The sequence below is a fragment of the Dendrobates tinctorius genome, unplaced genomic scaffold (assembly GCF_039654945.1).
Source record: "Dendrobates tinctorius isolate UK_male_01 unplaced genomic scaffold, ASM3965494v1 ptg000011l, whole genome shotgun sequence".
NCBI classification, from domain to species: domain Eukaryota; kingdom Metazoa; phylum Chordata; class Amphibia; order Anura; family Dendrobatidae; genus Dendrobates; species Dendrobates tinctorius.
The window spans coordinates 53,909,753-53,924,720 of NW_027361679.1; the positions used below are offsets into that span (position 1 = coordinate 53,909,753).

General features: G+C 44.0%; 1 protein-coding gene across 4 annotated transcripts in view; it reads right to left on the minus strand.

Annotated features, from left to right (window-relative positions):
• Positions 1 to 762: 762 nt before the first annotated feature.
• Positions 763 to 14,968, minus strand: part of RBPMS (RNA binding protein, mRNA processing factor) — a 277,355-nt gene continuing 263,149 nt past the window's right edge. For 3 of the 4 annotated variants that reach the window (XR_012219790.1, XM_073542423.1, XM_073542409.1), the window contains one exon: positions 763 to 1,339. Coding sequence is in view for 1 of the 4 variants with exons in the window: in XM_073542423.1 (XP_073398524.1) it covers positions 1,300 to 1,339 (40 nt within the window). In the remaining 3 variants the exon portion in view is untranslated. The remainder of the gene's footprint in view (positions 1,340 to 14,968) is intronic. The other variant, XR_012219785.1, reaches the window with a different exon arrangement.

Here is a 14,968-nt window from a genome sequence, read left to right on the forward strand (position 1 = left end):
AAGCTGCAAGGTCTGTCCTGATATAGTATAGTCGATAGCCATAAAACTATGGGGCATTTGTTAATTAAAACAAATTAGTAACAATGAAGATTAATTATGGGTGTTAAATGGAAAGGGTGTCTGCTAACCTGTTTTTACTATGTAATCTGAGAGCAGCAGGATGAAGTGGATGAGAGCCTGATTCCAGGGATGTGTCACTTACTAGGATGTTTGCTGTAGGTTCAATAAAATCAGTGTTTTATCAGCAGGAGATTATTATACGTGGACAACCGACCTTGTGCTTCCTAGTCCAACCACGCCACGAGCACTGATCAGCAGCTCTCTCTCAATGCACAGTGTACACAGAAAGCAGCCAATCAGTGGAGTGAGGAGCTCAGCATTCAGAGCACTGCTAGATCTGATTATTTTATCAGAACTGCTGCACCCAGTAAACTAAGTGATACATCACTGGAATCAGGATCTCTGTCCCTATCTCATTCTGCTGTCACATTACAGGTGAAGGAGGACTACACATATAATATGAATCTGATACAAGTGCAGTCTATAAGAAAAATCTATGATATACAATCAGTAATATGTATGTTATATGGATCCGGGGATAAAGGAGTCATTATGGAGGCAGGAATTTATCGCCAGGAATGTGTCAGCCTACTGCAGGGTGCCGCACGAGGACTGGCTCACCAGTAAAGGAAATCAATTAACCGCACTTTCCACAGGTTTCCAACACAACATATTTCACAAATAATAGACTAACAGAGAATCTTTTCTTATTAAATAAACCACTTTATAATATTAAGTACAACTAGGAATTGCGTCTCTGCTCTGATTGACTCCCTCTACTGTTATACGGGTACAAATAATACTGGGGTCAAGCCGATCTAGTGCATAAATATGTACAGCTCACACAAACAAGCTCCATATTGTAAAAATACAGTTCTTTAGTTTTCGGTTTTCTTTTTTCTTTAAACAAGATATTTTAGTATTCAGAAACATGCTTCAATTAAAAAAAAAAAATAGAAAATTTTCTTTAATTACAAGTATTGAAAAATATCATTAATTAACCTAGAGTCTCTGAACGCAGCAGATTTCTTGGGACGGAGACTGCTAGTTACATTATCCCTGCTGGTTCTCTTAGGGTTGAAAGCATGAACTAGACCGCAATGAATGGCGAGCCAAACTTTCATATAAGGCACTTGCAGTTCTTACAGTGTACAAGGGGTAGGGGATATTCACTTGCATTTAGCGTCAGTTTAGATAAAGGCAGATGTGTGATGGAGGCTTGGTCGGGTCTTGACGGAATCATGATGTAATATTGATGGGGGTCTTCGGTTGTTGTAGCCTATATTTGAGAAAAGTGAGAGCAATGTTAGCAAACAATGGTGCAGCTTAGTATGTGCAAATGGAAAAGGATATCCAAAAATGTATTACCGCGGGTACGGAAAGTATTCAGACCCCTTTAAATTTTTCACTCTTTGTTTCATTGCAGCCATTTGGTAAATTCAAAAAAGTTCATTTTTTTCTCATTAATGTACATTCTGCACCCCATCTTGACTGAAAAAAACCAGGAAAGATATATATCTTTGTACCTTGTTAGCCAGTAGATAGAATATTTAGAATTGAGAGTCCTCAGTGGTTGATACCTTTTAATGGCTAACTGAAAAGATGGTAACAAATTACAAGCTTTCGAGACTATGCAGGTCTCTTCATCAGGCATAGACTAATACAGCATCTGAAGATTCTTCAGATTTTGTATTAGTCTAGCCTGATGAAGAGACCTGCGTAGTCTGGAAAGCTTGCAATTTGTTACCATCTTTTCAGTTAGCCATTAAAAGGTATCAACCACTGAGGACTCTCAATTCTAAATATTCTTGAAAAAAAACAGAAATGTAGAAATTTTTGCCAATTAAAAAAGAAAAAATGAAATATGACATGGTCATAAGTATTCAGACTCTTTGCTCAGACACTCATATTTAAGTCACATGCTGTCCATTTCCTTGTGATCCTCCTTGAGACGGTTCTACTCCTTTGTTAGAGTCCAGCTGTGTTTAATTAAACTGATAGGACTTGATTTGTAAAGCCACACACTTGTCTATATAAGACCTCACAGTTCACAGTGCATGTCAGACCAAATGAGAATCATGAGGTCAAAGGAACTGGCCAAGGAGCTCAGAGACAGAACTGTGGCAAGGCACACATCTGGCCAAGGTTACAAAAGAATTTCTGCTGTACTCAAGGTTCCTAAGAGCACAGTGGCCTCCATAATCCTTAAATGGAAGAAGTTTGGGACCACCAGAAGTCTTCCTAGACCTGGCCATCTAGTCAAACTGAGCAATTGTGGGAGAAGAGCCTTGGTGAGAGAGGTAAAGAAGAACCCCAAGATCACTGTGGCTGAGCTCCATAGATGCAGTAGGGAGATGGGAGAAAGGTCCACAAACTCAACTATCACTGCAGCCCTCCACCAGTTGGGCCTTTATGGCAGAGTGGCCCGATGGAAGCCTCTCTTCAGTGCCAGACATATGAAAGCCTGCATAGAGTTTGCTAAAAAAACACATGAAGGACTTCCAGACTATGAGAAATAAGATTCTCTGGTCTGATGCAATGGGTACAACTTTTTGGTGATAATTCTAAGCAGTATATGTGTAGAAAACCAGGCACTACTCATCACCTGCCCAATACAATCCCAACAGTGAAACATGGTGGTGGCAGCATCATGCTATGAGGGTGTTTTTGAAGGAAACATGAATGCGGCCAAGTACAGAGATATCCTGGATGAAAACCTCTTCCAGAGTGCTCTGGATCTCAGAATTGGCCAAAAGTTCACCTTCCAACAAGACAATGACCATAAGCACACAGTTAAAATAACAAAGGAGAGGCTTCAGAACAACTCTGTGACCATTCTTGACTGGCCCAGCCAGAGCCCTGACCTAAACCCAATTGAGCATCTCTGGAGAGACCTGAAAATGGCTGTCCACCAACGTTCACCATCCAAGCTGACGGAACTGGAGAGGATCTCCAAGGAAGAATGGCAGAGGATCGCCAAATCTAGGTGTGAAAAACTTGTTGCATCATTCCCAAGAAGACTCATGGCTGTACTAGCTCAAAAGGGTGATTCTACTCAATACTGAGCAAAGGGTCTGAATACTTATGACCATGTGATATTTCAGTTTTTCTTTTTTAATAAATTTGCAAAAATTTCTACATTTCAGTTTTTTTTCAGTCAAGATGGGGTGCAGAGTGTACATTAATGAGAGAAAAATGAACTTTTTTTTGAATTTACCAAATGGCTGCAATGAAACAAAGAATGAAAAATTTAAAGTGGTCTGAATACTTTCCGTACCCACTGTATATATATATGCACCGATCAGCCATAACATCAAAACCACTAAGACGTGAAGATAAGAACATTTTTACCCTTTCACTACTGCTATGTAGTGTGTTACAGCGACCACTGAGTAGACTTCTTCTGAAGTGCTGCCGTAAAACACCGATATATCAAAAGTAGATTGTAGCATTAAATGGTATACAGTCACAATGATGGCCTTTGGTTGCTTTACCCCTTAGGAGCAGTAATATAAAACCAAAGCATCTAAGTTGTTTGACAGAAGTGTGTAAATGTATATGTGTGTTTGTGTGTATATCTATATAGGTGTTTGTGTGTATGTGTGTATACATGTGTATGTATATGTGTGTATATGTATACATGTGTATGTATATATGTTTGTGTGTATGTATATGTGTGTGTATATGTATGTATGTGTGTGTGTATATGTGTATATATATATATATATATATATATATATGTGTGTGTATATGTCAGGGGCCCTCAAACTACGGCCCGCGGGCCACATATGGCCTACCGAGTACATTTATCCGGCTCCTGGGCCCGGCCAACATTGAAAGTCATTACAGTTCAATGCCAGCAGGCCCTGTAATCGCGGGCGGAATGACGAGGTGGCGAGGAAAGGCGATAAGCTGCCACTCCGACTTGCGGCCCTCCGTATGCAGCATAGGCGATGTGATTGTCATCACGCTGCCTGAGCGGTCTGATAATGTCACAGTGCCTGTGCCAGAAGAAGACGGAGTCAAGCGGGCGCCTTTTCAGAGCAACAGGGGACATAGGTGAGTACTGTTTTTTTTTTTAACGCCGGATCCCGTCTATCATGTGGAACTATGCTGCTGCCTATTGAGGACCTAGGTTGCCTATTGGGGCTTTTGCCTGCCTGTTGGGGATATTTACCTGCCTATTGGGGACCAATGCTACCTATTGGGGATATTTACCTGCCTATTGGGGACATTTACCTGCCTACTGGCATGCTGTGAGAGAACTGTAACCAGTACAGTGAGCGCACTGTAATCAGTACTGTTAGCGCACGGTAATCAGTAGTGTGAGTGCACTGTAACCAGTACTGTGAGTGCACTGTAATCAGTACTGTGAGTGCACTGTAATCAGTAGTGTGAATGCACTGTAACCAGTACTGTGAGTGCACTGTAATCAGTACTGTGAGTGAACTATCAGTACTGTGAGTGCACTGTAACCAGTACCGTGAGTGCACTGTAATCAGTACAGTGAGCACACTGTAATCAGTACAGTGAGCGCACTGTAACCAGTACAGTGAGTGCATTGTAACCAGTACTGTGAGCGCACTGTAATCAGTACCGTGAGTGCACTGTAATCAGTACCGTGAGTGCACTGTAATCAGTACAGTGAGCGCACTGTAATCAGTACAGGAAGCGCACTGTAATCAGTACTGTGAGTGCACTGTAACCAGTACAGTGAGTGCACAGCAGTCAGTACTGTGAGTGCACTGTAATCAGTACTGTGAGTGCACTGTAATCAGTACAGTGAGGGCACTGTAACCAGTACAGTGAGTGCACTGTAACCAGTACAGTGAGTGCACTGTAATCACTGTACTCACACGCTGCACAGCACCCTTTAATATATGTATATAGATAATTATACACAGACATTTTTTTCTTCTTCTGGTTAGGGTTCCAGAGGTTAGGAAGACCTTATGTTTCAGGTAGGCTGCCTTGGTCTGCCCTTTGTCATTTTTAGTGAATGCTATCAGCTCCAGGAATGTTATTTACTGATGACACTATGCGTAACCCAGAAACATAAAGTTGTAGGTTAATCAATTCTGGAAATACTCTTTGCTGAAATAATGAGCTGAACCTTTAAACTGGGATCTGTTCTAACCCGCAGCTCTGCTAGGTTCTGACAAAAGTCTCTTTGGCACCCAATATCTTTGACTAAATCGAGTGAATCATTGAGTAAACAGTGTAAAACTCGAGAAACTCGGAATATCTCTGTAATTTGTATGAGGTAAGTTCTCTGAGCACTTCAGAGCATCTTGGTTCACTTTGTCAGGCTTTTTAAATCATATTCTGTTTTATAACAAAATATAAATCTGTCAACGTTTTCTGGCGCTGACAATACTGATAAATGCTCGGCTGATTAACCCCTTACAAACAGTTTGCACAGTGCTGATGTCTTAACAATAACTCAAGAGTGGAAAAGGAACAGAGTGTACCATACTCGTATGAGCTGCGATCCTCTGTCATTTATAGAATACTAGATTATGGCCCGATGCTATCGCATCGGGAGGATGCGATAGCATCACACCTCTTGCCATGTTAACCCTCAACACACACACTCCTCAACACACACTCCTCTCACCTTTCACCATCTCCACTCGCATCCACTCACTCTTTCACTCCACATACGACCCTTTCTCTCTCACTCCATCTCTCATACTCACACCGTCATCGTCGCTGCCCCGACATCTTCCTCCGCCGCCGCGATCCTGGATCCAGACGTTCTCCAGGCCGCTGACATGTTCTTGCGGCGACGCCATCTTGGATTTCGTGAAATCCCGCGATATTCAAGATGGCGTCGCCGCAAGAACATGTCGCTGGCGTGGACGACATCGGGATCCAAAATGGCGTCGACGTAATCTCGCGAGATTTCGCCGAAGCCATCTTTTTGGATCCCGAGTCGTCCACGCCAGCGACATGTTCTTGCGGCGACGCCATCTTGAATATCGCGGGATTTCACGAAATCCAAGATGGCGTCGCCGCAAGAACATGTCGGCGGCCTGGAGAACGTCTGGATCCAGGATCGCAGCGGCGGAGGAAGATGTCGGGCAGCGACGATGACGGTGTGAGTATGAGAAACGGAGTGAGAGAAAGGAACATATGTGGAGTGAAAGAGTGAGTGGACATGAGTGGAGGTGAAAGGTGAGAGGAGTGTGTGTGTTGAGGCGGTGTGGTGTGTTGAGGATTAACATGTGCGTGTGTGTGTGGTGACGTCACCGGTTACAACTGGACGCTGCTTAGGGCATTTATTATTATAGATGTTACATCTTTTTTATAGAATATGTTACATCTGGGGCGTACATTTGAGACATACTCGGAAAGATTGTCAAAACACAAGCCTCAAAGAATAGTGTGAACAACACGTGGTGCGTAAACCTTTTCCAGTTTTCATTCTGGTGAACACCAGGTATATGTATATACAGCACACCACAGACTTTTTCAGAAGCTGTGGAAAAAATAGAAGTGTAAAGTATATTTTTAGCAACTAACAAAATGCCAAGTGAATGAATAAGAGAGAAAAAGAAACATCAAACCATCAATTCTTCTAGCTAAACTTTTATTCTAGCACCATTTTTGAAGAAACTCAGGGAGGTTGTTCCAAACACCTTGGAGAATTAACAACAGATCTTCTGTAGATATGAGCTTGATCAAATCCTTCTGTGTCTTCATATCATCTCATAGTAAGCACAATGTGTCTTTCATCTGCTGTGCTAAGTTTTGTTGGCCAACCGCGGCATGAACGCTGCCCATTTCATGTGTACTGAAAAATACAGTCAGATACTTACCATCATGGGGTACAACCAGGGAAGCATTGGGCTCCAAATTTATTCTGTAGCAAGACAACAATCCCGTATAAAGCCATATCCTTGCTCCATGTTTGCATAAACCAGCTGCCCATGAAAGCGGCGCCCGGCCAATTCGCCCTCCCAGTATTTGTGCAGCTGGGTCCAAATTTCTTTTTCCCGCTGCTTCTTTTTAGCGAAGGACTGGCCGGCCAGGGGTGTGGGACGGGCCCTGTACCACTGTGCAGACCCGAGAAGTGCCCACTTCTATACTTGCGCCTGACAAGGGCCTAGCCTCCCGTCCCTGATTACTGTGGGACAAATCAAGGGGCTCACCCCCCGGGACCGAAGGCCGCGGAGCAGCTCGGACTGGCGAAGGTAGAAGGCCGTGGCAAAGACCCCTCCGATGTCAAGGGTCGTGGCTCACTCACTGCATATGGCTTTGAGGACCCGGCCGAGGACGCTGCTGCACACTCCGGCTTCTGCTGACATAGTGTCATCTTGGCGTTCACTTCTGGTTCAGGGTCCTCGAGGGCCGTCACTGGTTCCGGTCCCTGCTGCAGCTGTAACGCTGATCCCAGGTGAAAAAGTTTCACCCTCTGGTGATGTTTCTGCTCCGGTTGTGGTGGAAGCTCTGGCTTGGCACCTTCTCCCGGCGAAGGTTCCATCTTGTCGGACGCTGTCTCCGGCACCTGGCGTTGATGATCCCGCTCGCGGTAACGTGATGACTCGGCTTCTGACTGCTGCAGGTGACTCTCTTCTGCAGAGGGCAGGTAACCTGTAACAGCATCGACTTCTTAACATCTGGGCAGGTTCTTTCCTCCTCCTGTCTCCACTTCCATTCTACGTGGCCTATGCCTCCGCAGTGATGAGTGCAGGAATGGTGCATCGCTGCTGGCGCCACATCTCGTAATGATGCCTTTCAGCTGCACACAGGATTTCCTTCTGGGCCCCACCCGTTCCAGGGTGGGGTCGCTTCCAGCCGATCCACCCATTACCTTGTAACCTGTTGTAAGGGGCAGGTTCCTCTTCTTCTTAGACGCACCCACCAGGGGCGGGCACCATGGTTAGGCCACAGACTCTGCCAGACAGCTTTTTGTGCCAATTCTCCATCAGGACACCCACGAGGGGAGGGATCAGAATTGTTGTCCCTCAATTGGGTGCCACTATCCGCCATCTTTAGAGCCGCCATATTGGCCATCATCCTCTCAGTCTCATTCAAGGTTTTTGACAAGTCCAATGTTTCAGTCATATCCAGCATTTCCGTAGTATCCACAATAACTTCATCTGTTTCTTTTCTGGTCACATCATTCACATTGTCCACGGGTTTCTCACGCGGCACGGTTTTGGCATCCTGCCGACTACGCCATGTGTAGAGGTCAGCCAGGGCCATAGTCGTGGCTGAGTTCATCAGACTTTGTGTGCCCTAGCCTTTGAATCCATAAAATTCATGCTTCCCTGTCAGCTTACTTGCCTCTCGGTCCCCTGCGGCATCAGCGGCTGTTCTCCAATCTTTGTGGTCTCCTCCAGCCGCTTCTGAATAAATAGAGACACAGTCCAGGTGCAACTCAAAACGTAAAACTTTACTTTCATGACTTCACAGCAAATCCAGATCCGTTACAACATTTTCAACAGCTTGTACGTTCCACGTTACTTCATCTTTCCCTGCACTCTTCTCCCTGTCACACTGCACATTCCTGGGTCGGACCGTTTCCAACGGCTCCTCAGCATCCTCCCTGGTCAGCCTCAATTCATACGGGTGTTCCCTCAGCCATTTCATGCCAGTTCTGAGGGCATCAGCTCAAGCAATGACCTGCCACATGGTGAGCGACCTGCCCTGCGGTGTTGCAGTGACTTCTGTTTCCCAAGTTTCTGTAGATGCTGTTGTTACCCTTACTGAGACTATGCTGTCCCATTTACTTTGGATGGCTGGGTTTCTCCTTGAACGTTGCGGGGCACTGAGTAGTTCGGGCATTTAGCCCACCCGAGCACTTCGGGCTACTTAGCCTTGACTGGATCTAAACAAGAAATGTTTCTCCCTTCTCCCCAGCTAACTCCTCCTATATTAACCATTCTGCTCCCTATTAACCTCCTGTCCTACACTATATACATTATTATGTCTCCATCTAGTGACCCAAACGAATATTACACTCTCCCTGAGTATAGCATATACAAAACATATACAATACATATACAATATCTAAAGAATCTATATATACATATAGCAGCATAATGTACATTCTAAACCGGGACGAGTTTGAGGGCACAGTACGACTTTTTGTGACCCCCTTACAAAAGCATTCTTACTTTCCAGCATTTTTACTACACCTGACTAAAACTGTGGCACAGATATTACAGTATATTGTGTTTGTTTTCTAGGCTAGAGCTATGGTATTTCAGTAACTAATTGGCACAATGATGTCTCAATAAAGAGTTGTGATTGGAAGTATGGGATTCACAGGTGATATGCCCAATTATGACATGCAAGCCTGGTTACTGACGAAGCTCAGCCTGTCTACAACTGGAGAACAATTCTGGTCTGGTGCCCTAGGAGTGAGCATTTTTTAAAGATTACTCCAAGAGCACAAATGTGAGAAATGTGCAAAAGTGGTGGAAGGAAAGAAACAGAGCATGATGCATGCAGAATCATGGTTTGCTATTACTTCGCTCCAGTAAGTGGTGGATTTTAATTGCAACAGGGTCCTACCTACCCATACATTCAGTCTTTAAAGAGAGGTTTTCACATCTACCTAGAAATTCAGACTTCAGTCTTAGAAAGGTATTCATATTAGATTCTTTAGGACCCAGCAGTTCTGAGACCACCATGTCGTTGGCTACTGGGCTTGCATGAATTGGCCAAATTATGTGATAAGCATCTCATTTTTTTTCCTAGTATCCAGAAACCATATTGCTATTCATATTACATATATTTCATATTGACGTGCTTTAGCACTACAGAGTGCAACCTTTTTTTGTTTATTGTATATGGAGGTAGCTGCTCCTAGTTGGCACCTCTTGACACTAGCTTGAAGTGCTAGTCAATCTTTTGTCATTTGTTATTACTTTGCTGCCACAGGATCTTGGTGTCTTGCATTTTTTGTGAATTTAAAGGTGCGTTAAAAGCATCTTATAGATTTATGTGTGGAGACAATGATCTCTAGATGATGCAACACAAGACACAACAAAACAACGACCCAAAGCACAATAGTAAAAACATTAATGACTGGTTAAAAAAGACAATTTGTGTCCTTGAACGACAAAGTCAGAGTCCTGACCTTAAAGCGCTATTCTCAAGTTTGAAAGTTATCCCCTAACCCTGAATGGTCCAACCATTGGGACCCCAACTTTCAAAAGAATCAGGGCTCCGAAAATTCGCATGAAAATGGAGCAGTGGTCAAACATGCACACTCCAGCTCCATTCATTCTTATGATACTGCTAAAGGTCAGCCGAGCGCAGCTCACAGCTATCTCTGGTAGTTCCATTAATACTGAATGACAACCTGACCCCCAGTGATTGGGAAGTTATCCTCTATCCCAAGGATAGAGGGATAACTTTCAAACTTGAGAATATCCTTTTAACCCTATCAAGAAGCTGCAGCATAACTTGAAGAGGGCGGTGTGGACAAGGCATTTCAGAAATATTAACGACTAGAAACATATCTACAGGGAGGAATGGATCAAAATTCCTCCTAACATCATGCAAACCCCATTTGCAGCGAAGGCTGATTGCTGCTACGGGGGATCTTAGGCTAAGTGCACACGTAGGAGAAAATTTCTGCTAAAAAACCTGACTCCCTTCCCAGAAACCGCGCCTTTTTTGTCTGCGCGTTTTCGTCGCGGTTTTTACGCGGTTTTGATGCATTTTTTTACGACGCGTTTTCAAAACACATAGAACTAGCCAGAAACGTGGAAAAATCAGCGAAATTAATGAGCATGCTGCGTTTTTTACCGCAATGCATTTTTTTCACGGTAAAAAACGCATCAATATGCACAAAAAGTGCAAAATGCATAGAAATTAATGGGAAGCTTATTTTTAGCGGTTTTATTGGCAAAACCGCTAAAAATACCACTAAAAAAACGCTGTGTAGAAAATTCCAGGGTTTACTTACATGATCTCCCTTCACAGAGGATGTTTGCCCAATACACATTACAACGGTCTGTGTTTTATTAATGCAATTACAGTGCTCTATTAACTATAATTATGAACAACGGAACAATCACACCATATTTGTTAGTAATCAATGCAGAAATTTAGATTATATCAAATGGAATACTAATTTTTCTATAGTACACCAGTATTTCTAGGTGATGGCTATGCAGTGTAGAGCGCTCCATCTGAAACCACCGCACTTTCTTCGACCATATCAGCAAATCACTGCCCAGTATGGAGAACTACACACACGTCTCACAACCAACATCACAGGTACATGTCCAGTAACCTATGGATACTGATGTTTTTAAGGTGTATTTAGCGCATAGATATCATTGGTATCCACTTATTAGGCTGTGTTCTGTAGTTTCAATACAATCGCTGTTTTATCAGCAGGAGATTATCACTACAAGACTAAGTATCTCGTGCAAGCCAGACCAGCTAATCTGTGTAAGGCCGGGATCACACATGCGAGAAACACGGCCGAGTCTCACATGTTAATACCTGGTACTGCTGCCGGCACTAGGAGCGGAGCGTGTGGCTGCATAGCAATAAATGGAGCCGCACGCTCCTATCCCAAGTGCCGGCGGCAGTGCCGGGTATTAACATGCAAGACTCGGCCGTATTCCTCACATATGTGATCCCGGCCTAACCCAGCCTCACCACTGATTGGCAGCTTGCTGCCTATGCAGAGTGTTCACAGGAAGCTGCCAATCAGGGGTGTGGGCAGTGTTATAAAGGGCTCTGCATTCTGACTTCTGCTACATCTACAACAGGGATTTTATCAAAACTACACCAAGCTGTCTAGTAATTGATACTGTTGTGAACTCATTTCCTGGTTTACCTCTGGCTTCTGGTGAGGTTGGTGGAGCTGGCTGTGTTGACAGAGGAGTCGTGAGTTCTCCATCCGGGCTCTCTCTGCTGGTGACGGTAGGTAATGAAGCTGATCTAAATGGCAGAGACCTGCCACCTGAGGAGGAGGACTGTGAGTGGACATCCAGAGTCTCTGACTGGATTTAAGACAGCTGACTCCCTAATTTTGTGCTGGTGATTTTTTCCTGCCCTGAGGTTCTGGTTTCCAGTTCTGTTCCTGCCTTCTCAAGCTAAGTTTGCTCTGCTATTTTCTCACATGAGATTTGGTCTGGTTTACTCAGTTTTTGTGGTCAGCCAGCCCCTGCTGGGGCCGTAGGAGGATTTTTTCCCTAATGGAGATTAAGCAATTGTCTGATCGTGTGGAGCAGCTCGCTGCTGAAGTGCGGGGAATTTCTGCCTATCTCACTCAATCACATGCTGTTGAACCAAAAATCCCTACTCCTGATGTGTTTTCTGGGGATCAGTCTAAATTTTTGAATTTTAAGAATAATTGTAAATTATTTCTTGCCTTGAAGCCTAACTCATCGGGGAGCTCTGCGCAGCAGGTTAAAATTGTCATCTCCTTGCTGCGCGGCGATCCCCAGGATTGGGCGTTTTCTTTGACACCTGAAAATCCTATTCAGACTAATGTGGATGCATTTTTTCAAGCCTTGGGGTTGTTGTATGATGAACCTAATGCTATTGATCAAGCTGAGAAAGCCCTATTGGCATTGAACCAGGGTCAGGATTCTGCAGAGTTATACTGTCAAAAATTCCGAAAGTGGGCGGTCCTTACTACATGGAATGATGGTGCCTTGGCAGCTCTCTTTCGCAAGGGTTTATCAGAAACTGTAAAAGATATTATGGTGAGATTTCCTGTTCCCTCTGGTCTTGACGATTCTATGTCATTAGCCATTCAAGTTGATCGGTGTTTACGTGAACGTAAAACTACACGAGAGGTGTTGCCACCTTTTGAACAAATGTCTGAACCTATACAATGTGATAGAGTTTTGTCTAGGGTGCAATATCAGGAGTATAGAAGCTGTGTTTTTTTCTGTGGAGATGCCTCTTATATTATTTCTGTCTGCCCTAAACGAGAGAAACGTTTTGCACACACATTTGCTGTGGGTGGCGTACAACCTAAGCTTCTTTTGGCAATTACTCTGATCTGCTCCTCCACATTTTCCGCCAAGGCTTTTGTGGATTCAGGAGCGGCTTTGAATCTGATGGATTTGGATTTTGCTAAACGTTGTGGTTTTCCCATGATACCTCTGCGGACACCTATTCCTTTGAGGGGTATTGATGCTACTCCTTTGGAGGAGAATAAGCCTCAGTTTTGGACCCAGGTGATAATGCGGTCGCCCCAGACCACCAAGAAAATTGTAGATTTTTGGTACTGCATAATTTGCATGATACTATTGTTCTGGGTTTTCCCTGGTTGCAAATCCATAATCCAGTTTTGGATTGGAAATCTGTGTCTGTGGTGAGTTGGGGCTGTCGGTGTGCTCTTGGTGACACTCCTGTTTTCTCCACCTCTCCCCAGTCTCATGATGTTCCTGACTATTTGGCTGATTTTTATGATGTATTTAGTGAGAGTAAGTCTGCGTCCCTGCCTCCTCATAGGAATTATGACTGTGCAATTGAGTTGAGGCCTGGGTGTAAATTTCCCAAGGATCGGCTTTTCAACTTATCTGTACCTGAACACGAGGCTATGTGATCTTATATTAAGGAGTCGTTGGAGAAAGGTCATATTAGACCATCCTCTTCACCCTTAGGTGCTGGGTTTTTTTTCGTGGCTAAGAAAGATGGTTCATTAAGGCCTTGTATTGACTATCGTTCCTTTAACAAGATTACGGTTAAATATCAGTATCCGTTACCCCTGATTTCTGATTTATTCTCCAGAGTTAAAGGTGCCTGCTGATTTACTAAGCTTGACCTCAGGGGGGCGTATAATCTTATTCGCATCAAGCATGGGGATGAATGGAAGACGGCGTTTAATACTCCGGAGGGACATTTTGAGTACCTGGTGATGCCTTTTGGGCTCACTAATGCCCCTTCTGTCTTCCAATCCTTCATGAATGATATTTTCCGGGACTTTGTGGATAAGTTTTTGATCATCTATTTGGATGATATTCTGATATTTTCCAGGGATTCTCATGTGGAACATGTTCGGACTGTGTTCCGATTTTGAGGGAGAATTCCCTGTATGTTTAGGGATTGAAATGCCTTTTTGGTGTACAGAGGATTTCATTTTTGGGATTTATTTTGTCTCCGTCAACTATTGAAATGGACCCGGCCAAGGTACAGGCTGTTGTGAGCTCATTTTCTTGTTCACCTTTGATGTCCGATGAACTCCCTCTGCTGGTGAAAGGAGGTGGTGAAACTGATTTGGATGGGAGAAACCTGTCACCTGAACAGGTGGATTGCGATTGGACATCCGGAATCTCTGAGTGGATATAAGGCAGCCGACGCCCTGTAGGTTTGCTGGTGATTTCTCTGCTCTGAGCTCTGGCCTCCAGTTCAGTTCCTGTCTTCTAAAGCTAAGTTTTGCTCTGTTATTGTTCCATGAGATTTTGTCTGATTTGCTTAGTTTTGTATTCTGCCAGCCCCGGCTTGGGCTCTGCTGAATTTCCATTATTGTCCCTGATCAGTTAAATCTCTTTTGCTCTGTCTTCAGAATATATTGGAGAGCTGATATAGGGATTTTGAAGTCTAGTGACTTCAGGGCCGTTTTTCCTATCAGACGTGTTGGGACATTTTTGGTAGGGTTTTTGCGGATTGCTGCCAGCATCTTTTCTGTCCTTTCCTATCTAGTTAGTTGGGCCCCATCGTTTGCTCTGCCTGTCTTTCTGTCTGTGTTTGTGTTTTCATCTGTTTTCACTGACAATACATGATGGGGGCTGTCTATTGCTTTGGGGTCTGCTCTGGGGCAGTTTAGATTTCCCCTTTCTTTCTTTAGGCTTATTTAGTTCGCCGGCTGTGAAGAGGCGTCTAGGACCACCGTAGGAACGCTCCACGGCTACTGTTAGTTGTTGTGAATAGGATCAGGGGTCTGCAATCCGCTAGCTATCAACCTCTCCGGTTTTCT